At 48.6% G+C, this 23485-nt stretch overlaps 1 protein-coding gene across 1 annotated transcript in view; it reads left to right on the top strand.

The window, feature by feature from the left end:
• The first annotated feature begins 250 nt into the window (after positions 1-250).
• TFAP2E (transcription factor AP-2 epsilon) overlaps positions 251-23485 on the top strand; it is a 38604-nt gene continuing 15369 nt past the window's right edge. The window contains exons 1-3 of the mRNA XM_036746672.1: positions 251-277; positions 1141-1617; positions 3338-3389. Of these exons, the coding sequence (XP_036602567.1) occupies positions 251-277; positions 1141-1617; positions 3338-3389 (556 nt within the window). The remainder of the gene's footprint in view (positions 278-1140; positions 1618-3337; positions 3390-23485) is intronic.

The following is a 23485-nucleotide window of genomic DNA, read 5'->3' as shown; positions in this document are numbered from 1 at the left end:
CCTGCCCTCATTACCCCGCTTGCCGGGCCCCCCCCAGCGCCCCATGGCTCTCAGCGGGGGGTCCGGACATTGAGGAGCCCACTCCGAGGGGCTGCTCCTGGCGCCCACCCCTGTCCGGCCGCGCAGACTCCGGAGCTCCGGGACTCGGCACTGAAGGGTCCTCAGTCCGTCTGTCAAGCCATCTGTCTGTCATTCCCTTCCGTGAGGCCCCGCTGTCCCTCGGGCCGCCGCCTCTAGCCCTCCAGCACCCATGCTGGTTCATACTTATTCCGCGATGGTGAGTCCTACACGGGGTTGGGGTGGGGGTGGGGGGCAGTGAAAACACCAGGATACGTCAACTGGACCTGGGGGTCTGGGGCGGGGGAAGTCCGGGGCTACAGCTCTGCACGGGACAGTCCTGACACTCAGAGCCAATTCGTACTCCCAGCCCGCTCCCCCGACAAAAACGAAATCTCGGCGGGTGAAGCGCGGGGCTTCTACAGTCCCCAAAGGTGGGGTGCTGGCTGATTACCCTCTCTGACTGCAGGCTAGGAGAGACTGGGGAACCCGCTGGAGGTTCGGGGTTAGGTCTTTGAGACAAATGTTTGGAGATCGGCCCCTGGGTTTGGGGAAAGACTGGCGCTGGGGCCCCGGGGGCGAAAAAAGTAGGGGGAGGAGAGGAATGAGGAGAGAGGAGTGAGGAGTCAGGGGTTGGGGCATCCCACCTCCTTTATTACACCCCTCCACCAACCCTTCACCACCCGGGGGCCCTGGAGGCACTATACTCGAGAGGGCCCCTAGGGCAGCGACCCGGAAAGGAGAGTTTGTATGTTTGGGGGTGGGGGGGAGAGGGCAGGACTTGATTCTTGTTGTTTCGATTTGTTTAATCCTTTTTGTCTTTGATGTTCAACTAAATTGATGCTCGATTATTCGATTCGGATAAATTCTAGCCCTCCGCTCTGGTTAATTTTCTACTTTCCCTCCGGTGGTCTTTTCTGACTTTGTTTCTGGGTCTCGCTGTGGCTAATAAAAGGCTTAGATTGGGCCCAGGACTGGGAGCGGAGGTGGACCTGGGCTGGGGGCCCGACCTGACTGAGACTCGCTCCTCTGTCGGTCCCTTCGGTCTGTCCAACTCTCAGACTTTCTCTCCTGGTTACACAGGACCGTCCGGATGGGCTGAACGGCGCGACTGGCGGGGGGCGCCTGTCGCAGCTCTCCTCCCTTAGCCAGGCGGCCTTCTCGGCGGCGGCGGCTCCCCCTCTGTGCCACACGCCTGCCTCGGACTTCCAGCCACCCTACTTTCCGCCACCCTACCCGCAGCCGCCGTTGCCCTACGGTCAAACACAGGAGACGGCTTTCCCCCACCTAGGCGAGCCCTATAGTGGCCTTGGGACGCTCCACCAGCATCCGCACCCGCACCAGCACCAGCAGCCCGCATGGCCTTCCCCCCGCGGCGGCCGCCAGGACGAACAGGGCCTCCTGGCCCAGACTCATCGAGCCCTGGGCCTGGACCCTCGCCGGGATTACCCAGGTGTTCCCCGTCTCCTGCATGGCCTGGCGGACGGAGCGCACGGCCTGGCGGACGGGCCGCTTGGCCTGCATGGGCTGGCAGCCCATCACGGCTTGGAGGATCTCCAGGTGAGGGCCCAGAGGGACCGAATGGGTCAGGAGGGAAACCGGGAGATCCCCTGCAGAAACTAGGGCGGGGGAAGAGACGGCTAGTATGAAGACAGGGTAGTACCGAGAGAAAGGCCCAGTAGGAACACAACTGGACAGGGAAAGGCCCAGCAAGCACCAGGACGGAGGAGAGGCACAAACAGGGGTGGCACCTGGGAAAGAGGATGGGGAGAAAGCAGGGGTCACCCCAAAAGGACCCAGTAACGGGGAAAAAGTCCTGGATCGGACAGGCCCGAGAGAGATGCTCTGCAAGTTCTGGAAGACCTGGAGGAGGCTCACTGGGGAATGATGACCGACAGGGAGCAGGATAGGAACAGGACCAGGGAAAAGGCCTGGCGACGCTGATCTGGAGAAAGGCCTCTAGGAGACCTGGACGTAAAGTTATAGAACTGGGTACAGGAACGGGACCCAGAGAAGTGCGGGCAGTGTAGGACAGGGACTGGGAACAAGAGAAAAACCGTCAGGCTCCAGCCGAGGTCTCTTACGATGCCCAGAACAAGATTAGGAAGTTTCTCCCAGACAACTTTTTGTGGATCCCGGGTTAGAGGACTTCCAGTGCTCTCTCTCTTTCTCTCTCTCTCTCTCTCTCTCTCTCTCTCTCTCTCTCTCTCTCTCTCTCTCTCTCTCTCTCTCTCTCTCTCTCTCTCTCTCTTTCTCTCGATCCTCTGCTCCCAAACCGCTCTGAGTTAATGATCTTCCCGTGTCTGCCCAGCCGGAACGGGTAGCAGCAGGATAAGTCTAACCCGGGGGGGAATATCGCGTGCGGACTACGCAGCTGTGGGCCAGGGCCTGGGACCCACCCTAAGCTTGATCGCTCAACTCCGCTATGACGCCCACACTTTGTCAGCACCCGAATCCCCCCTGTCCCCGGCAGGCAAATTATTATCTGGGCTCAGAATCTGAGTCGCCAACATTCATGGTTTTAAATACTTCTCTTTTTATTTTCCTTCTCAACCCTTCAGGCGAGGGTTACCAAAGTTGACCGAGCCTTCCTCCAACCTATCCCTTTCGGTATCCCCCATCTGGCACCTTTTCGGCCCAACCTGACCCTCCCCTGCTTAGAAATCCAGTCCTCCTGCGGCTGCCTCCCCAACCAAGCAATCCCACTCACCCTTCCAGCTCTCCAGCCAGCTGCAGCCCCGGATCGCGGGCTGTCTAGTCAGCTCTCTATGCCCGGTCATTTTGCTACCCTCAGCTTCTCCCTGCCGGACTCGGAATCCCCTCTCTCTACCACTCCGCCCCAGCTCCTTTCACCTTGATCCCGCTATCTGATCTATTTTTCAAATCCTTTCCTTTTTTCGCTCAGAATCCCATTCTCCAACTTGTTCCTTAGTCCTGGACCCACACTTTTTTTCCTTTCCCCTGTTCCACAGTCTCAGCCGCTGCTACCCTTCCTGGTTTCCTTTGAGAGCTACTCTTTGGGTCTGGCTAATCCCATGCCCTTCACCCCATCGACTCTCTCGGCCTCATTGGGCTGGCGACTGTCTTCCCAGCGTCTGTCTCCCCTTAAATATGCTTCTTCCCCCCCATCCCCGCCCCCAGCCTGGGCTCTTTCTCTTGACCCTGCACGTTTTCTCCCACCCAAGCCCCGACTGGGGTGGATGGTGGGTTTTGGAGGGGCTGGGAGATGACCAGCCAGGCCTGGCCCCTTCCCCACCTGGGTTCTTTCCTCCCGCACCAGGCCGTGGACGACACTGGGATGAGCCTCCTGGATCAGTCCGTGATCAAGAAAGGTAGGGAATCAGCTCAAGGACGGTTTAGACAGGGGAGGCCAGTGCCTCGGGCACCTAGCTCATAGGCAGGAAGCCCCTACCCCAGCTGGGACTTGGGACCAGCCTTTGGGAGAAGTAACCAGGACTGTTCTAAGCCCCAGAGCTTTCCAGTGCTCGGCCCAGTGTTGAATCCTCCCTCAGAGCTGAAGTCATGGATCGAAGCCCTTGTTCGCAGCATCGGGGTTGCTTGCTCACCTCACCTTCCCCAACCCAAGTACACTGCTTGCCTCCAGGCCCTGATCCTCTTGTGTCCTCCTCCCCCCTACTTGGCGCTGTACCGAGGCATTTAAAAACCCAATAGATCACTATTAGGTTGGAGGGAAGACACAATGCGGGTGCGGTGGTCTAGAGGCTTGGGCCAAGGGGTACTGTAAGGAGGGGTCTGCCAGAAGGAACTCTGTAAGAAATATTACAGCCAGGTTCTCTGTAAAGGTTGGGGGGAGGGGAGCAGCATGCACTGGGTGCTGGAAGTAGGGTGCTGGCCTAAGTCTGGCTGAAACTGAGGGCTGGGCCCCAGGGGGGCTGCTCGACTCTCCCAGGGGTTGCTGGGTGGGGCTGCATCGATTTTCTGTCTCTGGAATTAATTTGCAGAACTAGTTAAGTCACTTCTCAGTTTCCTCAGGGGATGGGGGTGGGATTCCCAGCAGATTTCAGAGATTTCTGAGTTATAAAGGAGGGCCACAGGGGCTCCTCCACAAGGCAGAGGTCATTTCTCCACTCCCTACTGACCAACAGCTTTTTAATTCTGGCCAATTTTGAGGGTTGATGTGTGTGTGGGGAGTGTTGTGCGCCTGTTGGGGATTGCAGAATAACCTCCTTCTTTATGTTTCTGTCTGGGAGAGTCAAGGGTAGGGCTATGACAGCAGCTGCAGATCAAGGAGGTAAAAAGGGGGGGTGCCCCAAGCCAGATCAAGAAGGGAGGGACCATAGGAGGGAGAAGAGGGAGGGTTAAAGTGATGGAAGAGAATGGCTTGGGGAGACGAGAAAAGCGGAAAAGTGTGGTCGTGGTTAGCGGAAGCATAGGAGAAGAAAGGAAAGGGAAAGGAGAGCTGGTAGAGGAGGGGAGTGGAGTGTAGAGGGGACAAGGGGCAGGGAGAAGGAAGTGTGAGATGTTAGGAAGAAGGGAAAGGAGAAAAGTAGCAGGACAGTGGGGAGAAGAGTTCACTTTAAAAGGAGAAATACTAAATTGGAAAGAAGCATAAGATCTAGGGAGAAGAGTGTTTTGCCTAAAGTGGAATGAATAGGAAGGAGGTGAGAGGAGCTGGGACTCACATTTTTCCTTTACCTGCCTAGGCAGAGGAACATAATTTAAAAGGGAAGCCATTGCTCTTTTCTTCTTCCTACCCTCCCTCCCTCTCTCCCAGAGGATTGGACTCTATTTGTTTTTCAAATCAAGTGAATTCCCAGTTGGATTTGTCCTTCACTTGTTCTCTCTGGGAAACCCAGTTTCAGCCCAGGGGGTAGGAGAAAAGGTGGGTTACACCTGAATCTGTTCCAGGTGAGAAATGGGACCATTTCAGGCTCAGTCCAGCAGTGGAAAATTCTGGGCTTGGATGAAACTAAGTAGGGTCAGGCCCAGAGAGGAGTCAGGCCCTGAGGAGATGAGAGGGGGTTGGGAAGGGAAGTTGGGGATAGGGAGCTTTGGGTTCATTGACTGACTGGAAAGACAGGAAAGAAACCAGATCCCTGAAAGATTTCCTTAGCAACAGTATGAGTGTCCTAGGGGCACAGGGCCTGGTTGGGGACGGAGGGGATTTGGGAAGAGTTCTGTTCCCTCGTTAATAGGAACACTCCTACACAATGTAGAAATGTTTTGATGAAGTGTTAATGTGACAGAAAGCATTGTATGTTACTGTTTGAAGGGAGAATTCTCATCCTTATGACTATGGTCACCACCTATGATCAGTCACTTACCAAGGGCCGGGAATCATCAGCTCAGGGGTTTAGCCTCCTGAGAAAAGTATCAAGTTCCCTGCTAGTCCTTTGGAGCCCAGGAAATTTGGGGAAAGTACAGGAGAAACTCAAATGCCCTGTCCAGAGCACCTTCCCCCTCCTCAGGGGGGGGCTATCTGGGAGGGAATGGTCTGCCCTTCTTAAGAGAAAGAGAAAGGAGGATGGGGTCTCCAGGCCTGGTATAGAAATTATCTCCCTCCCCACCAACATGCACCCATGCACCCCATACTCCCATGCACATGATTCAGGAAAGCAGAACAAAGTTAATAGGAGGACTTGAGAACCAACTTCTTGTTCTGCCAAAGCCCAGGGCCCAGGCCCTGGGTCCCCTGAGGATTTATTTGCTGCTGCATCTTGGCAGGTCTTTGGTGGGTGGGGTCCCTGCTTGGTGAGACATTTGAAGGGAAAAGATCTTTATCAGACTCACTTAGCACCTGAAGACTGGGTCCCTGGCCTGGAATCTCTGGGAAGAGTCCCACCCCCAGCCTTGGAGAGGGGCTCCAGTGCAATCCTTTGTTCCCAGCCCACTGTCTGCACCCTGGGCCTTCTTTCCCTTGGCAGAAAGTGGGAAGGTTAAGAGAATTGGCAGAGAAGAGAAGGTAGGGAACAAGGAAAGAAGACCTCTTAATTCTTCCTATAACCTGTGAGATTGGCTGGCAACAAACAGTAGAGATTCTAGGCTGTTTGGGGGATTTGGAACTGGGTCCCTGTCGTATGTTTCCATATTGGGTGCCCATCTCTATTCGGTGCTTATCTCCAGGGACTTTCCTTGGCCTTTCTTCTGGGACTACAGTCAGTAAGTGATGGACTAGTGCTTATGTCCATATATTTTGATTTTGGGGTGTGACTATCTGTCAGGCTGTCTTAGGGTCTGTTTGTGTGTGGAAGGACCCTGACTGAGACAGCTCTTCATCTGTCTTTGTGGTTTTAATGTTGGACAGCAGCTCCAAGGCCATGTGAGCTCTAAACTCTAAAGTCTGGAGCCTCTCTATAAGACAGTATGATGTCTTTGCATTTTAAAACATGAAATAAGCTTTCTTTTCCTCTTTAGCAAATAGCACCTACAGAGATACACGCCCAAATCCACAAGCACACATGCTCTACTACGTTCACACTCACACATACACACCTGCCCACTTTCAGCTCCAGCCTTGGGGCTCAGACTCCTGCGGTTTCAGAGGCCTCCTTCGAGGGTACATAAGGAAGGGGGTGTCTCTGAAAGTATTGGCGAGGGGGCAGGGTGGGTGGCAGGTTGGGAACACACGGCTGGCCAGGGAGCATTGCTGGGCGAGACTGGGGTTGGGGAATGGACTGGAACGGGTGTAATGGGGGCGGGGGAAGGGGAAGAGAAGTACGGATGGAGTACAGGCAGGGACCCAGATCTAGGTCTTTATTCATTGATCAATTAATAAATATTTACTAAGTGCCTACCATGGGCCAAGGCCTTTCCCAGAAAGTCTCCCAGAACTCAAGTCTGGAACCTTGAAATGCTGGTACTAAAGGAAGCAAACCCTCGGTCCTTTTGTACGTCCTAAATTGCCCCCATAATGAATGAAACCCTCCTTGGAGGCCAAGAGAGAGCCCTTTTCTTCTTGGCCTCAGACCCCAGTTTCCTTCTCTTCTTGGGACTCCTGCTCAGGCTTCTGTCATTTCTTTGGACTCCCTCTTTCGGAATCCCACCCGATGCCAGCAGTGGTGCTTCTCCTGCCTCCCTCCCTCCGTTGCTTTCACTCTATTCCCCCTCAGCATTTTTCTGACTCTCATTTCTGCTCTCCCTTTTTGCACCAGGCTCCTGCTCCCTATTTTCATCCCTGTTCCCAGGGTCCCTTGTTCCTGCTCCCTCAGGCTCCCTGATCATAGCCGAATCTAGCTCTTCTCCCGCTCCCATTCCTGCCTTCTCTCCTGTATAGGGTTCTGCAGGCCGGCTTGGGCGCCACTTCCTGCTCCTTCTCCCTCACTAGGCTCCAGCTCTTGACTCCCATATTCCTGCTCCTCTCCAGTTCCTTTTGGCCTCCGAATTCGGCTTTGCCCTACCCCCTCTCTTGGATGATGTCTCCTCTCCAGGCTTAGGATTCTTCCTTGCTCTCTCACTTGACTCCCATACCTGCCCTCTTTCCCATGCTCTCCCTCAGTTTCCTGCACCCCGTCCCAGCTCCTGGCTTTTCTGTGGGTTCCCATCCCTCCAGCTTCCTCTGCGCCCGCATTACACTTTGGCTCTGCGCTCAGTTCTCTGCCCCTTCTCCAGGTTCCTGTGATGGGCTCAGGCTGCCCCCACTGCCTTCCATTCCTGGCTCCTACTCCACTCTGTGCCACTCACCCACCCCCGCCCCCAAGATCGGCTGGTCCAGAGCAGAGGCTCCCCCTATCCCCTCCGGGGCCTGGCAAAAGATCACTCGGAGCTTTCCCTCATCCCATCCTCTGCCCAGGGCCGCCACCGCCTCCTCTCACCTGGACAGAAACGTGCATGTAGCTAGCTTTGGGTGGGGGAGAGGGAGAGAGGTGGAGAGAGCTATTCCTTACCCCCAAGTCGAAGTTCGTAGACTAAAACAAAACCAGCGCCCTTCTCTCACGGTCCCTCCCACCCTCTCCCTCCGCTGCCCAGCGTTTCCTTCCCTCTCTGGCTGTGAGGTCTTCAGGCTTCCCCTAATTTAACTGCATTCAGCTTCAACCCGGGTGGGCTCTTGGGCCCCAACCTCCTGTGAGCCTGGCCTGGGCTCCTTCCTCCACAGGCCTCTTGTGGGCTCTCCTAGGTGCTTTTTTTTCCTTTCTTTTTGGCTCGGAGGGTGGGAGTGGGGCGGGAGGTGGGAACCAGCAAGAAGGGAGAGGGTGGAAACAGCCGTATTCAGAAGAAGCTACTCAACCCACCCCGACCCTCCCATCCATGACACCCCTCCCCCCCATCCTTGACACCCCTCCATAAAAGCATCGCCTTATGTTTCTGTAAGTGCTTTAAAGCTTACAAAGCGTGTGTTACTGTCCCCATTGTACCAATGAGGAAACAGACTTAGAAAGGTTAAGGGACTTGCTCACAATCGCACAATCCCTCACGAGGGCACAGAATATTAGAACTGGGAGGGACGTTAGGCTTCGTAGAGCCCAAACCCGCTGTTTTACAGATGAGGAAACTGAGGTCCAGACTAACTCAAAGACGCATGGTAGCGACAGAGCTCGGATGCCTAGGTCTTAGGACTCCAAATCCACAGTTTTCCACTGCCTCACAGTCTGTTCTGCTACTAAGTAGCAGTCAGAATTTGAACCCAGGTTGCCTGATTCTTGGTCTCGTGCTTAATTACTGATAACTTCAAACTGCCTCCCCGAAAAGTATCCAGGCTATAGATAGGGTCAGAGGCATACACAGTTTGGGGGGTGGGGTGGGAGGAAGGGGAATCGTCTTCCAGGAGGGGTGATCTTTGGGACCTATGGCAGCTCAGTGACCTCAGCCTCACCCCCTCTCCCACCGCCTAGCCACCAGCTAGTGCTCAGGCCGAGTCTTGTGGCTCTGGGTCGGTCCTGTCACCTTGAGCGTCCCCGTGGTAGCTTTTCGGCTGAGCGGGCCAGGCGGGGGCGGGAGCGGGGCGGGGCGGGGCGGGGAGGGGAAGAGGTGAGTGGCTTAAACTGGGGTCCCGTGCAGGCAGAAAGCCCTGAGGGTTGGGGTGGAGGCGGGGTGGGAGGAAGCGGTTCTGGCTGAGAAACTGGGGAATTTCTCTTTCCCTGCCTCTCGGGATGGGGAATGGGGTGGGGGGGGGGCGGTTGTTGGGCTTGAGCCCCCATCAGGCCAGGTGGAACAGGCAATGGGCTTTTCTCTAGGGGCTCTGCCCCCTCCCCGTATTTTCCCACCCATAAGAGAGAAAGAGATGGGGGAAGGGTCGGGCATTGCGGGGTTGGTTAGTGAATAGGCCGAGTGTGAATGTGTGTTGTTGAACTAAAAACAGTTCAAAATCTCTTCCAGCTCACTCTATGAGTCTATGTGTATATATGTTAATGTGTGAGACTGTGTGAATGTGTGACTCTGTGTGTGTGTGTGTGACTATTTTGGTGTGAGTGAGTGAACATGAGTGTGTATTACGGGAGTGAGTAGCCCCTAAATGTCAGTTTTTCTGTGTTCCCCCTGCCCGGACCTTCCACTCTTTACGGAGCAGAGCTGAGATTAACTTGGTCCCTACATTTGTCGCTTTGATTCAGCCCTCAGCAGGGACTACCCTGGAGGAAATTTCTGGTTGGGGGTGAGGGTTGGGGGGCAGCGAGTGGCTCTGGGTTTGGGAAGTCCTGGAAAGGTCGGTGGGAGCCAAAGTGTGTGGAGAACTTTAAATTCCAGGCTAAAGTGTTTGTATCTTGTCCTTTGAGTAATGGGGGGGGGGGGTCACTGAAGATTTTTAGCAGAGGACTGACTTGGTGCCTCAGAAAGATTGTTTTAAGGGGTGTGTGAAGGCACATGGTTTGAAGGGAGACACAGAGGTGTAGTGGAGAGAGTACTCTACTTGGAGCCAAGAAGACATGGGTTCAAGTCTTGTCTCAGATATGGGGCAAGTCACTTTACCTCACTCTCAGTTTTCATAGCTGAAAAATGTGAATAATACCTGTCTCACAGATTGATTGTGAGGCTTAAATGAGATACTGTATGTAAAGCATTTTTAAGCATAAATTCCAGTTATTATTAAGAAAGAAGAAACCAGAAGCAAGGGAATTAGTCAAACTATTTTAGTAGTCTGAGAGATGATGAGGCCCTAAATTAGGATATTAGATCATATATGAGATGGGCAGACAGAATCAATAAATGTGGCAAATAATTTGATTTGGGGGTGAGGAAGAGGAAAAAGTCAAAGTTAATTCTGAAGTCATAAACCTGAGACACCTGAAGGGTAGTAGTAGACTTAATAGTAATAGGAAGTTGGGAGAATTTTGGGGGGAATGATAATGAATTTTGTTTGGATAAGCTGAGTTGGAACTCCCTACAGGATCTGCAGGAGACATCTAGTAGGCAATTGACATCTGTAGCTAGAGTTCAAAGGAGAGAGAGAGGCTGGATATCTAGATTCTGGAGTCATCCATATAACTACAACAACTAGCATTATATAGCACTTTAAGGTTTGTGACACACCCATATAAGCAGATTCAAAATAGACATAAAATAGTTAAAAGATATTCTGAGGAAAAGGCACTAGTAGCCAGGGGTATCAGCAAAGGCTTCATGTAGAAGTTCCACTCAGCTTTTAAAACAATATTCTTGAGGGTACCCTGTCATTCCCCTGCTCAAGAGTTGAGCCTTGGTGAAGCAGGGAATCTAAGAGTCAGAGGTGAGGAGGGAGAACATTTCATGAGTGGGAGATAGCCAGTGCTGACGACTGGAAATAGAGCATCATGTGTGAGGAATAGAAAGCCAGTTTGACTTGGACCATAAAATTCCTGAAGGGGAGTAGTGTAATAAACCTGGAAGAGTAAGAAAGTATTGGATTGTGAATAGTTTATAGGAAGAGTTAGAAGTAATTATTCTTTCATCGTTGTCCTTTGTACTCAGATGACCAAAATGACATCAAGATGTGGAGGTCAATGTACAGTGTATTCACCTGTGGCTGGTCAGACCAATATAAGCTCAGGCACAAATAATCCATGTGAATATTTGGGATGGAGATATCGAAATTTGCACATTTCACATTTCTTTTGAACTATTGAAATTTTGATTTGTTCATAGAGCATAGCACCTTCTTGGATGCAGGCACATCAGACTGGACAGTGCCAGTGTCTCCCATGTCTCATGATGGATTCCAAAGTTCTTCGGAGAGATCTTGAGAATGTCCTTGTATGGATTCTTTTGTCCTCTGTGTGAGTGCTTGCCTTGTGTGATCTCTCTGTAAAATAGTCTTTTAGGCAAATGTACATTTTGGCATTTGAATGATGTGGCCCGCCCGATGGAGTTTTGCTCTCTGCAGTGGCAGTTCAGCTCAAGAAAGTACCTTATCTTGTCAAGTAATTTTCAGAATCTTCTTAAGACAAATCAAATGGTAGTGGTTCAATTTTCTAAGGTAATAGGGAAACACTAGAGTTTATTGAGGAGGGGAGTGATGTCCATCAATAATAAAGTCAATAAACATTTATTATTTTTTTACATTTATTATTTTTATTAAATACCTTCTATACCAGACACTGTGCTGAGGATACAAAGAAAGGCAAAAGACAGTCTCTGCCCTCAAGGAGCTTACGATCTTATAGGGGAAGCACCCAAAACAAAGCTGAAAAAATGGGGTGGGGCATGGTGAAGAAGTCAATATCTGTCCTGCCAGGAACTACCCTTCAATCAGAGTGGTGGAGGGGACTGACAAGGTGTGAGTATCAAGGCTGATTGGGTCTTAAAGGATGATGAGATTTCCCAATGATGAGGTTCCTAGAAGAATGGTGGAGAAGAAAGTCCAAACTGAGTGCAGCCAGGAGGAAAATGAGGAAATGGTCAGATCTGTGCTTCTCACCCCAAGAGAATGAAGAGAAAAGGACCAGGGACCAAGCTCTAGGGAACACCCACGGGAAGGGATGAGGGAATAGATAAAGATCCAATAAAGGTGACTAAAAAGAAGCAACTAGTGTGATATACAGAAGAGAACAGTGTCAGAAAAGTCAGAGGAGAGAATAACCAGGAAGAAGGTGTAGTTCATAGCTTCAAAAACTTCTGAGGGAGAGAAAAAAGTTGTTGGATTTAGCAGTTAACAGGTTGTCAAGAGAGTGGAGGCAGAGAGTGTAGATGATGCTTTCTAGGAGTTTAGTAGTAAAAGGAAAGAGTTAGCTTGAGCTATGACAGCTTGAAAGGATGGTAGGACAAATGAAGAGTTTCTAAGGATGAGGGAGAGGAGAGAGCTGGCCGTGTTTGGAGGCATCAGACAAGGAAGTACCAAAGTGCAACCAGCGCAGGTATGCTGGACAGAGAGGAGAATGAAGGTTCTTAAGATTGTAGAAGAGAAAGCAGGTGATGGTGATGTGTGAAGGGTGGGGGTGGGGCCGTGATTCAGAGCTGAGGACCAAAAGGAGGATAAGGGGACATAGGAGTCAAAGATGGAGGACAGCAGATAGTTAGCCACAACTATGTAGAAAGGAAGTGCCAAAATGCAACCAGGGCAGGTATGCTGGACTGGGAGGAGAATAAAGGTTCTTAAGATTGTAGTGAAGGTAAGGAATAAGTTTAGGATTAGTGAAGTAGAAGGAAAGATGGCAACATAGGAGATTATAATCAGAGAGTAGAATATCTGAGGTCAGAATCAATGAGGTGTCCCACTTATGGATGGTGGTGAGCTAAAGTATTGACCGTGGGTGGCTGAAATAGAATGGAGCTATACGTCATGGGAGGTAAGAATGCCAATGAACTGGGAGGCCAAGGTGCTTATCAACATATGATTTGGGTGTATATAAGTACAAGAACAAAGGTTAGTTTGGAGAGAAAAACTTGCAAGAAAGGACTGAGGGTGAAGCATGCCTCCTGCTTTTCCAAAAAAAAGTGGTGGACTATAGATGAGGAACAAGGCATATATCTTCAAACACGATCAATGTGTTGATTTGATTTAATTGTACTTCTTTGTTGCAAGGCAGAGTAGGGTCATTGGGAAGGGATATGGTTTACAAGTAAGCATTAATAAAATAGTTTTTTAAAAAGAGTGTAAACCAATTTTTAAAAAGAATGACTTGGTGGTTTGATTACAGTAACAAAGATCTGGACAAGATGACATAGATAGACAGAGTGGCTCTTAGGGAAAGAGAGATTTCTCAGTTATAGTGTTAGAGGGAGCAGGGTGTAAAAACCAGTTCATCCTCCCATCCCCAGCATATCATGGAACATGAAAGAATGAGCAACTATCACTGGAGAGGTTGCCCAGAGATACAATATTCTGTAGAGAGCGAAGTATCCATGAAATAAGAGATCTAAGATGGAAGGAAGTTTATTAACAATTGAGCAGGAACTCCATAGGGCGTAATGCAAAAGAGAGGCAGGGGAGGAAAGGAACTGAAGAGTTGTAATGGAGGACAAAAATTTAGAAAAAGATAAAAGGGGAGGGGGCTGTCTACCTGGGAGGCATTGGCTCTGAATCACTGGGATTATAGGAGCAGGAGGTGCAAATTTGCCAGCAATAATATCTGTTGTTTAGAGCTACTATCTTCTAAGGTCCTGTGGTTATTAATACAAGTGCTGTTATGCCAGTTTTACAGATAAGGAAGCTGAGATTTTGAGAATTTGTGTCTTATCTGTGATCATACAGTTGGTAAATATGTCAGGCAGGATTTGAATCCAGGTCTCCTAACTTCAAGCCTGGCATTCCATCCGTTAAACTGAAGTGCCTCCTTGGGAGAAGATAATTTGGGAGGATCTATAATGATCTAGATGATTTCAGGGACCATGGGGATCAGGGGTGACATCACAAAACAGCAGCCCAAAGGAACCCTTTTGTCTGCTGAGGGAGAATTACTAGCTGCTTGAGGCAGTGTGGTGCCTTGGGAATCAGGAGATCTCATTCTGGACTCCAGCTCTTCCACTAACTCCATGTGGGAGCTTGGGCTACACTCTTTTTTTTTTTTTTTCCTTTATTTATTTTTAGTTTATCACACACGGTTCTACATAGTTTTGAGTTCCAGTTTTTCTCCCCTCCCTCCCCCCTCCCGCCCCAAGACGGCATGAAGTCTCATATAACTGTCATGTATAACTTCGCATTGAATTAATTTATGCTCTAGTCAAGTCGTGGATAAGAATTTTGACCAATGGAATGAATCATGAGAAAGAAGAATCAGAACCAAAAAAAACAAAACAAAAAAAAAACCCCCAAAACCAAAAACAAAAGAGAAGCAGAAAAGGCGAGCATGTAGTGTGCCTCAGTCTGTATTCAAACTTCGCAGTTCTTTCTCTGAATGAAGATAGCATTCTCCATAAGTGAGTCCCCTGGAGTTGTCCTTGCCCCTTTAGGTTGCTGAGAGAAGCGCAGTATGTCAGGGTTGGTCCTCACGGAATCCACATATCTGTGGCTGTGCACAACGTTCTCCTGGCTCTGCTCCGCTCACTCAGCATTATGTCGTGTAGGTTTTTCCAGGTTGTTATGAAGTCTGCATCATCCCCATTTCTTATGGCACAATAGTATTCCATCACCTTCATATACCACAGCTTGTTCAGCCATTCCCCAATTGATGGGCATCCCTTTGCTTTCCAATTCTTGGCTACCACAAAGAGAGCTGCTATAAATATTCTTGTACATATGGGTCCTTTTCCCGCTTGCGTGATTTCTTTGGGATACAACCCTAGAAGTGGTATTACTGGGTCAAAGGGTATGAACATTTCTATAGTTGGGCTACACTCTTACTTTTTCTAAGAGCTCCATTTTTCTTGGTTGTGAAATGTGGATGATCATAAGGACTTTTCACTGTATTGGGAAAGAACGGAATCTGACGCTAAGGACTAATGAGACAATAAAAATAGACAACAGAGGGAAGCCAGAGTTTTCAACTAATTTTTCTGTTTTCTGTATCATGGAAAGCAAAAAAAAAAATCACTAGCATTCATAGGGCTTTAAGGTCACACAGCTAGTAGTATTTAAGGCAACATTTGAACTCAGGTCTTCCTAACTTCAAATCCAGCAGTCTATCTTTGCACCACCTAGCTGCCTAATAATCTTTAGAATAGAAAGTGCAGAACAAAAGCAGTCAGTACAAAAGTAGAGATCTAGTCATAGAGCACCTAGCTGTTGCTGTTGTTTTTAAAGGCAGCTAGAAGGTAATCTAGTCCAGGGGATCTGAACCTGGATAGATTTCTAGAGAATCTGTGAACTTGGATGGAGAAAAAAAATGATGTCTTTATTTTTACTAACCTATAACTAAAATTTAGCATTTCTTTCCATTATGAACCTTTAAAAAATGATTCTGAGGAGGAATCCTTGGGCTTGACCAGACTGGCAAAGAGATCCATGACATAAAAGGAGTTAAGAACCTCTGATCTAGTCCAATCAATCAATAGGCATTTATTAAGTGCCTACTATGTGCCAGGCACTGTGCTAGTCCAACCTACACCTGGACAAGAATCCGTTCTACAGAATGCCAGACAAATGGCTACCTAACCTTTGTTCAATTTGTGGTCAGAGGTCCTGCTAACTAGGTGATTCGACCTTGAGTGAGTTAATTGTGTTCTCTAAGCCTCGGTTTCCTGAACTATAAAAATGAGGTGAGAGATGAACCAGATGAATCAAAGTTCCCTTTAAACTCTAAGTCAGGGGTTCTTAACCTTTTTTGGGGGTCTTATAGACCCCTTTGGCAACCTGAAGCCTATGGTGAAACCCTTTCTCAGAATGTTTTTTTAAGAATGTTTTGATTTTATTTTTTCTCCATCAGTTCTTTCTCTGGAGATGGAGAGCATTTTCCATCTTAAGTCCTTTGGAATTGTCTTGTCATTGTTTTGCTGAGAATAGCTAAGACATCAGAATGTTTTTAATTAATCAAATATATAGCAATACAAAGGAAACCAGTTATATTGAAATAAAGTTCATGGACCTCCTGAAATCTATCCATGGACTCCTTGAGGGTCTGTGGCCCCAGGTTAAGAACCTCTGCCTTAAGTCTATGATCCTATAACTAGGCAGAAGGAACCTCACTTCCTCTGGGAGCAGCCTGTTCCATTTTCAGATAGCGGTAACTCTTAGAAAGTTTTGTTCCTGAGGTCGAGCCAAAATTTGCTTCACTACAACATCTATTACTTCCAGTTCTATCCTCTGAGGCCAAGGAGAACATATCTAATCCATTTTTCACAGGATAGCCACTAAAATACTAGAAAATAACTTTTCCCTGGTTGTTACCCCCACGCCCCACCTCCTCCATTCCTGGAATGATCTTCCTCCTCAACTGCATCTTCTGACTTCTCTGACTTTCTTAAGGTTCCAGATAAAATCTTACCTGCTACAAAGAAGCCTTTCCCAATCCTGCTTCATGCCAGTGTCTTCCCTCTTTTTATCATCTTCATTTTATCCTGTTTGTATCTTGTTCACACATAGTTGTTTGTATGTTGTTTCTCACATTAAACTGTGAGCAGGGATTGTTTTTTGAGTTTTGTTTTGTTTTGTTTTTACCTTTTTTTTTAATATGCCCAGAGCTCTTAGTATAGTGCCTGGCAGACAGTAGGCACTTAATAAATGCCTGTTGACTTGACTCTTCTCAATGCTAAACATCCCCGGTTCCTTTCACTGATGCTCATATGGCATGATTTCAACCCCTCACCATCCAGATCACCCTTCCCTGGTACTCTCAGGCTTATCAATGTCCTTCCTAAAATACTGTAACCAGAACTGAAGACCAAGCCCTAGATGTGGCCTGACCAGGGCAAAGTACAGCGGTTACTAACACCGGCTCAGCTCCAGCTATCATGTCCCTCTTGAGTCTTTTATTGTTCAGGCTAAAGATCCCCTTCGCCTTCATGGAATCTTCAGATGACATTGGACTCAAGGCCTTTTATCATCCTTGTTGCCCTCCTCTGGACACTCTCCAAATCTTTGGACTCCAAATTCTGTGCTCTTTCTTCTACATTGTGCCCCCTTTGGAATATAAAACTGGAGATCAGTATATGATGATTTATGTGGATATGGGTTTCCATGCTTATGTGTCTGGTGTGTCTCTTCCAGAGTATTGTATCCAGGGGTCTCTGTGTGGATCCCAGGTCATTGTTGTGTTTTCTCTTTCTCTCTCCCTCAAGCTTCAAAGACATCTTTCTGTTCCCTGTGAAGGTATGGAGGAATGAGGACAGTTTATTTTGCCTGTCCTTGGATCTCACTAGAACTCACAGTGGTGGAAGGCACCCATAGCAGGGTGTGAGGGAGAGTTAGAGAGAGATGGCAGTGTTCCTGCCATCACCACTGATGATCATAGATTGCTAGAGCTTAAAGGGCTGGAGTGACCCTCCCCACCCCTTTACTGAAGGGGAAGAAGACTGAAGAAGGAGGTTAAAAGACCTGCCCAAGGTCACGTGGCAAAGGTGGGACTAAAATTATAGTACTTAAAGGCTTCCTTCGCATCTTTTTTGTGCTAGATAGTACATGTATGATTTTCTCCTCTTTGCAGAGAAGGAAACTGAGGCACTGAGAGGGTTAATTCAGTTCTTTTTCCACTATTCTATTTCTTGCTTAGACACCCAAACTGATTCTTTGCTGGGAGTGGCTGTTCCCCCTGTCTCTCTGCTTCCTTCTCTGTTCCATAAGTTAGAGAGCTGATGGATTCAGAGTGTAGATTGAAGCATATTTTCCTCCCTCTCTCATTCCCTCCTTTCCTTCCTTCCTTCCTTGTCTCTCCCTTTTCTTTCTTTCTTTCTTTCTTTCTTTCTTTCTTTCTTTCTTTCTTTCTTTCTTTCTTTCTTTCTTTCTTCCTTCCTTCCTTCCTTCCTTCCTTCCTTCCTTCCTTCCTTTCTTTCTTTCTTTCCTTCTTTCTTTCATTCTTTCCTTCCTTCCTTCCATCCTTCCTTCCTTCCTTCCTTCCTTCCTTCCTTCCTTCCTTCCTTTCTTTCTTTCAACATCTAATGCAGGAATTTATTTTGCATGACTATATATATTTGTGATGTGTGGTTTTGTTTTTCTTGCCTTCTTAATGGGTGAGGACTGGGGAAGGGAGTTGAATGGGAATAAATAAATGCTTGCTGGCTAGAAAAATAAATATAAGAGAAAAGAAGATTGGATAGATGACCATTTTTGTGAAAAGGATATGGAATCAGTTGTGTCACATGGCAGCCAAAAAATCTAATAGTCAACAAGTATTTATTAACTGTTTACTGTGGGCCAGGCCCTGTGCTAAATTCTGGGAATACAAATAGAAGCAGAAAGAAAGACAGTCCCCGACCTCAAAAAGCTTACATTCTCTAAGGTTTAGATAACACATGAACAGAGCCTGAAAAGGAGTGGAGGTGGAAGGGGAGGTACCGAGCTCTGGGGCATGGTAGAAGTTCTGAAGTGAAGCCTGGAGAGGAAAGAATGAAAGGATGTAGAGGTCCAAAAATATTAGAACAGTTCTTTGTGGCGGCAAAGACCTGGAAACTAAGAAGGTACCCATGATGAAGGAACATTCGAACACATCATGGCATGTGAGTATAATGGAACACACAGTGCTGCGAGAAACGAAGAGAGGGATGGTTTCAGGGAAACCTGGGAAGACTTATATGAACTGATTCAGTGTGTGACAGAATTAAGAAATGTTTACTAATATCTAGAATGAGGAAGGGAATAGAGGCAGTATGGTGGATAGAGCTTAGGGCCTGGAGTCAGCAGGATCTGAGTTACTTAACCTCTATCTGCCTCAGTTTCCTCATCTGTAAATTGGGGATAACAATAGCACCTACATACAAGAGTTGTGAGGATCGAATGAGATGATAATTGTAAAGCACTTAGTGCAGTGCCTGGCGCATAATAAGTACTATATAAATGTTGGCTATTATTATTATTATGACTGTATTCTACTCTGGTTGGGTCACTTTCTGAGTACTTTGATAAGATGGAACATGTCCAAAAGATGGTGAGCTGGCTGGAGAGCATGCCACGTGAGGATCGGGTGAAGGAATTGGCCACTTTTAATCTGGAGAGGAAAATAATCAAGAGAGGGAAGGGGGAGAGAATAAGCAGTTTCCAGGTATTTCAAGAGCAGTGGTTAGAAGCTGCAGAGACAGATTTAGCTTGGCTCAGAGCAAAGAAAGGCTTCTTTACAGTGACGAGACCAGAGGTTGTCAAGCAGAGGTCGGGCGACCACTCTTGGGGAGTGTTGGAGAGAGAATTCTTAGTCAGGAATTGGTTGAACCAGTCTGGTGTCTAAGAACCCCTCCAATGCTTAAATTCAATGGCATAGCTGGAAAATTAAGGACAATAGTTGGGAATTGGGGACGATAATGGGGAGGAGTTGAGGGACAGTGGAAACAGTGGGGGAAACTGAGTGAGATGGGAGTTGGGGGGTAGCAAGCAGAAGAAGCTGAGAAACAGTGGAGAGGAGTTGGGGAATTGTGGAAATGGAAGGAGGAAGTGGGGTGACTTTGGGGGACATTCAGGTGACAATGATTGGGGAGTTGGAGGAAAGTAAGGAAGAATCAGAGATAATGAGTAAGGATTTAGGGAATGGTGGGGTATTAGATTAGCCCACTGGGTAACAATTACCAGTCAGGTATTGGACAGTGGGGATGTTGGGAGTTGGAGGACAGTGAATGGGGGAGTTAGGGGAACTATAATTTGAGCTGGGAGATGGTGAGCAGTGGAGTTGAGACAGTATAGAGGAGTTTGGGGCAATGATCATGGGAAGCTAGGGGAAGTGGAGAGTTTGGGAGTTAGGGAGCAGTGAGTATAGCTAGGTAGTACAGTGGATAGAGCATTGGGTCTGGAATCAGGAAGACCTGAGTTCAAATCTAGTCTCAGACACTTATTAGCTGTGTGACCCTCAGCAAGTCAATTAATCCTGTTTGCCTCAGCTTCCTCATCTGTAAAATGATCTGGAGAAGGAAATGGCAAACCATCCCAGTATCTTTGCCAAGAAAACCCCAAATGGGGTCATGAAGAGTAGGACATGACTAAAAAAAAATGACAAGAGTACAGCAGCACAAAGAGGCTTAACAGCCTTTCCTTCAACTATTTATCAAGAAAATAAGGCTAGGATGGGCCCCAGTTTGGGTAAAGTAGTTTCCTTTCCTTTCTCGACCTGAAGTATGCCTGGAATGGAGGCATCATCTGCCTCAGAACTCCCAGGGGAGCGCAAGAGAAAGTAGAGGTATATTCCCAGCAGCTTTTGTTCACAGCCTTTACTCTGATGCTTACTATCTATCAGTGGGACCTTGAGCAAGTCGCTTAATGTCATCGAGTCTCAAACTCCCTTTCTGTAAAATGAGAGAGATACTGCTTCTAACTGGGATCTGTGATCCCTAATAAAGGAGTACTGCCTTTGGAATCTGAGAACCTGGGTTCTAATCCTGCTTCGTGTCATATACTACCACGATAAGTCATTTTACTTCTCTGGGCCTTGCTTTCCTCATCTGTGGAATGAGGACATAAGCCTAGATGAGCTCTGTGGTCTCTCCTAGCTATGCTCCTAAGAAACTGTAATAAGTAAGTCTCTTTGTGTCTCTGGGAGCGTGTCTGCGTATGTGAGCTTACACACGTAACTGTGTATGTCTGTGTCTTTTCTGTTGTGTCTGAACATTTTTTTTCATCTATGTGAAGCACTCCCTTCCCCTACCCCCTTTCCACTTCCCCCTCCTCCCCCACCAGGGGTTCTCCTTTGTTAGTGTTCCTTCCCCCTCAGTCTGAGCTCCTGGTCCTTCCTAGCTGAAGAGGCCTATCTGCCTAAACCTCCGTGGGATGACAATCCAGCAAACACCACAGAAGAGTTCCTGAATGATCTGAACAAACCCCTCTGCCTCCCTCTGACCCCTGCTCCACAAGCCTGGGCCTCCCAGCTTTCCACAGGTGCCCCTGGCTGTCCCCTATAAACAACATTTTGAATCATAGTCTCCCCTGGAGTCATAACATAGCAGCTGTTAAATAAAGACATGCAAAGGGGAAGTCTCCCAAATCCAGTGTAACCCTCACCACCATATAGAGCCCCCAATCAGTCAGATACACTCCAGCATATACACATTGGGACAGCGCCTCCTACCAGAATGAGTATGGGGAGCACCTCTGTGGGTAATCCAATACCTAAGATTCCACACTCCTCTACCCCATCCCCACCCCACCTTAGTTTTCTGAAAGAAGGGTCAGAAGCAGGACCTTAGCAGGGGAGGGGCCCAGGCAGTGGGCCTTGGGGATTCTAAAGATCTGAGTGGTCAGGAGAGAATTCTGGCTTCTTTATTGGAGGCTAAAAAAGTCTGTCTGGGAAGAAAGTCCTGCTTTTCCTCAATTGCCATGGCCTACCCCTCCTTCTTGCCCCAAACATGGAGCCAAGATCCAGGTGTTTTGATCTCTGTGGCCTGGAACCCCGGTTTCCACTTCTAAAGGACAATGAGAAAAAGAGGATTGCCTTGAGATTAGGGAATTGTCCAGATTAGGGAAAACTTTGGCCAGGGCCCTCCCTCCTCTCATTTCAAGTCCCTCTCTGGCCTGCGGACTTTGGTTCTTGGTCCTCCCCACAACTTAATCTCTGCATAACCCCCGAACTGGGTGTCTCCTGAGTCTGTGTGCCCCCTGTGTTGGTATGTTGGTGTTATGGGGTTTTCGTGTCTGCACCTGTCTGGGTACCTGGTCCACAAGCCTGGGGTCCATGCCTACATGCTTCGGTGTGTTTCCACAGTGATCTTGAATATCTATGGGTCCCTGCATTTGCTCCCCTGTGTCCTGGGGTCTGTATGGACACATAACCCTAAGTCACCGTGTCTATGTCACGGTGGGTCCCCCCGCTACCTCCTGTGTCTCAGAGTCCCCGTGGTTGCAGAGAAAGAGAAGGAGACCCTTAGTCTGAGCCCTAGAAGAAACAGGCTGAGATGGAGGAGGGTCCCCAACCCCGAGGCAGGCTGAGCTTACAGGGGAGGGGGGTGGTCAAAATCAAGGGGCTGAGAATCCATTGGTTCCTCTGGGGGGTGTTGGAGGATGAGCTTACAGGAATAGAGTTTGGTCTGGGCATAGAAACACAGCATTGGACTCAGAATTTGGTCATGGGGGTTGGACTTGGGGAGCGAAGCATACACTCAATGAATACACCATATTCACTTGCAACCTGGTGCTAGCTTGGGCTTGGGGGCCAGCTCCTCTTCTGGGGAAATCCCCTGCCTCAGGGTTCCAGCCCTCCCCACTCCCACCCCTGCGACAGAGTAGGGGGTACGGCTGAGTTTGGGTAGTCTTAGCCTCCCACCCCCAAAGCAAGATGAGATTAGATTAATTTATGGAAAATATAGGGTGCCACCCTACACAGACACCCGCCCTCTTTGGCCCTTTCATCTCGGGGATCTCAAAGCGCTAAACTGCTCATTAACGTTCTTTTCCCTGGGGCTGTAGGGAGTTCTGCAGAGGAGACCCAGGAAACCCAGTTTCCTGGGTTTTTCTCCTGAGTTTATGTGACTAAGGGAAAGAACAGGGGGACACAAAGACCAGGTGAGAGGAATGTCTTCGCTACTTGTGAGAAAGGACATAAGTGCTCCCTCCCTTCTCCATCCTTTTGGCCAGGGTGCATATCTTGGCCTCAATAACTGGGACCTCAGCATTTAGGGAGCAGTTCATCTTCATCTGCAGGTGACCAGACCCTAGTCCTCTCCTGCCACTTTCATCTCTGGGATCTCAAAGCACCTATTCATTAACCCTCTGTCACTCACCCTTCCCCTTCCCAGGCTTTCCTCCATCTACTCCCCTCCCCCATACCCAACCCAGAACCTGGGAGGGGACCTGAGTTGCTGCTCTTTGCAGGGAAGGAAGAGGAGGAAGGAAAACAAGTACCTTTCCCTCATTAGCAAAATAATAATTTACTCTGTGAGGTAGAGAATCACAGGTTATTGGAGTCTGGGGACCCTTACACTCAGGCCTGATAGTGTGAGTCTTGCTTGTTCCAGCCCGAAGGACAGAGAATTTGGCGGTGGCTCAAGCTCTGGGAAGGCTTAGGTTCTGGCAGAAGGAGGAGGCTCTGCAAGCCGGTGTCAAGAAAAAAAAATGGAGACCCCTGTGGACAGCCCTTCCCTGCTCCTCTCCCATCTTCTCACCTCCCTGGCTGTGATGAACAGGAGCCACCCAGATGAAAAGGGGGTGGGGGTGGGAGTGAATATCCAGTGGGGTTTATCTCACACTCCTGCAAGGGAGGTTAGCCATGCTATCAGCCTAAGTCTCAGAGTCTCCCTAAGATTCTAGAGATAGCCAGCTAAAATTGACAGGAAAGAGAGGGAGTTGGAGGCCAGTGGGAAGGAAAGAAGCATTTCTATGGTGCCTACAGCGTGCCGGGGACCTCATAAATACCTCCTTTGGTTCTCACACAAACCCTTTGAGGTAGGTGCCTTTAGTATTCACATTCTACAGTTGAAGAAACTGAGGCAAACAGAGGTTTAAGTGACTTGCCCAGGTTACACAGCTAGTGTAACCTGAACTCAGATCTTCCTGATTCCAGACCCAGCATCCATTGTGACACCTAAGTGTCTCAGGGAATGTATCCTTTTCTCTTGACTGGAA

The sequence above is a fragment of the Trichosurus vulpecula genome, chromosome 2, assembly GCF_011100635.1.
Source record: "Trichosurus vulpecula isolate mTriVul1 chromosome 2, mTriVul1.pri, whole genome shotgun sequence".
NCBI lineage: Eukaryota > Metazoa > Chordata > Mammalia > Diprotodontia > Phalangeridae > Trichosurus > Trichosurus vulpecula.
The sequence above is the reverse complement of the archived record's forward strand: the minus strand, read 5'-3'. Positions and strand labels throughout refer to the sequence as shown.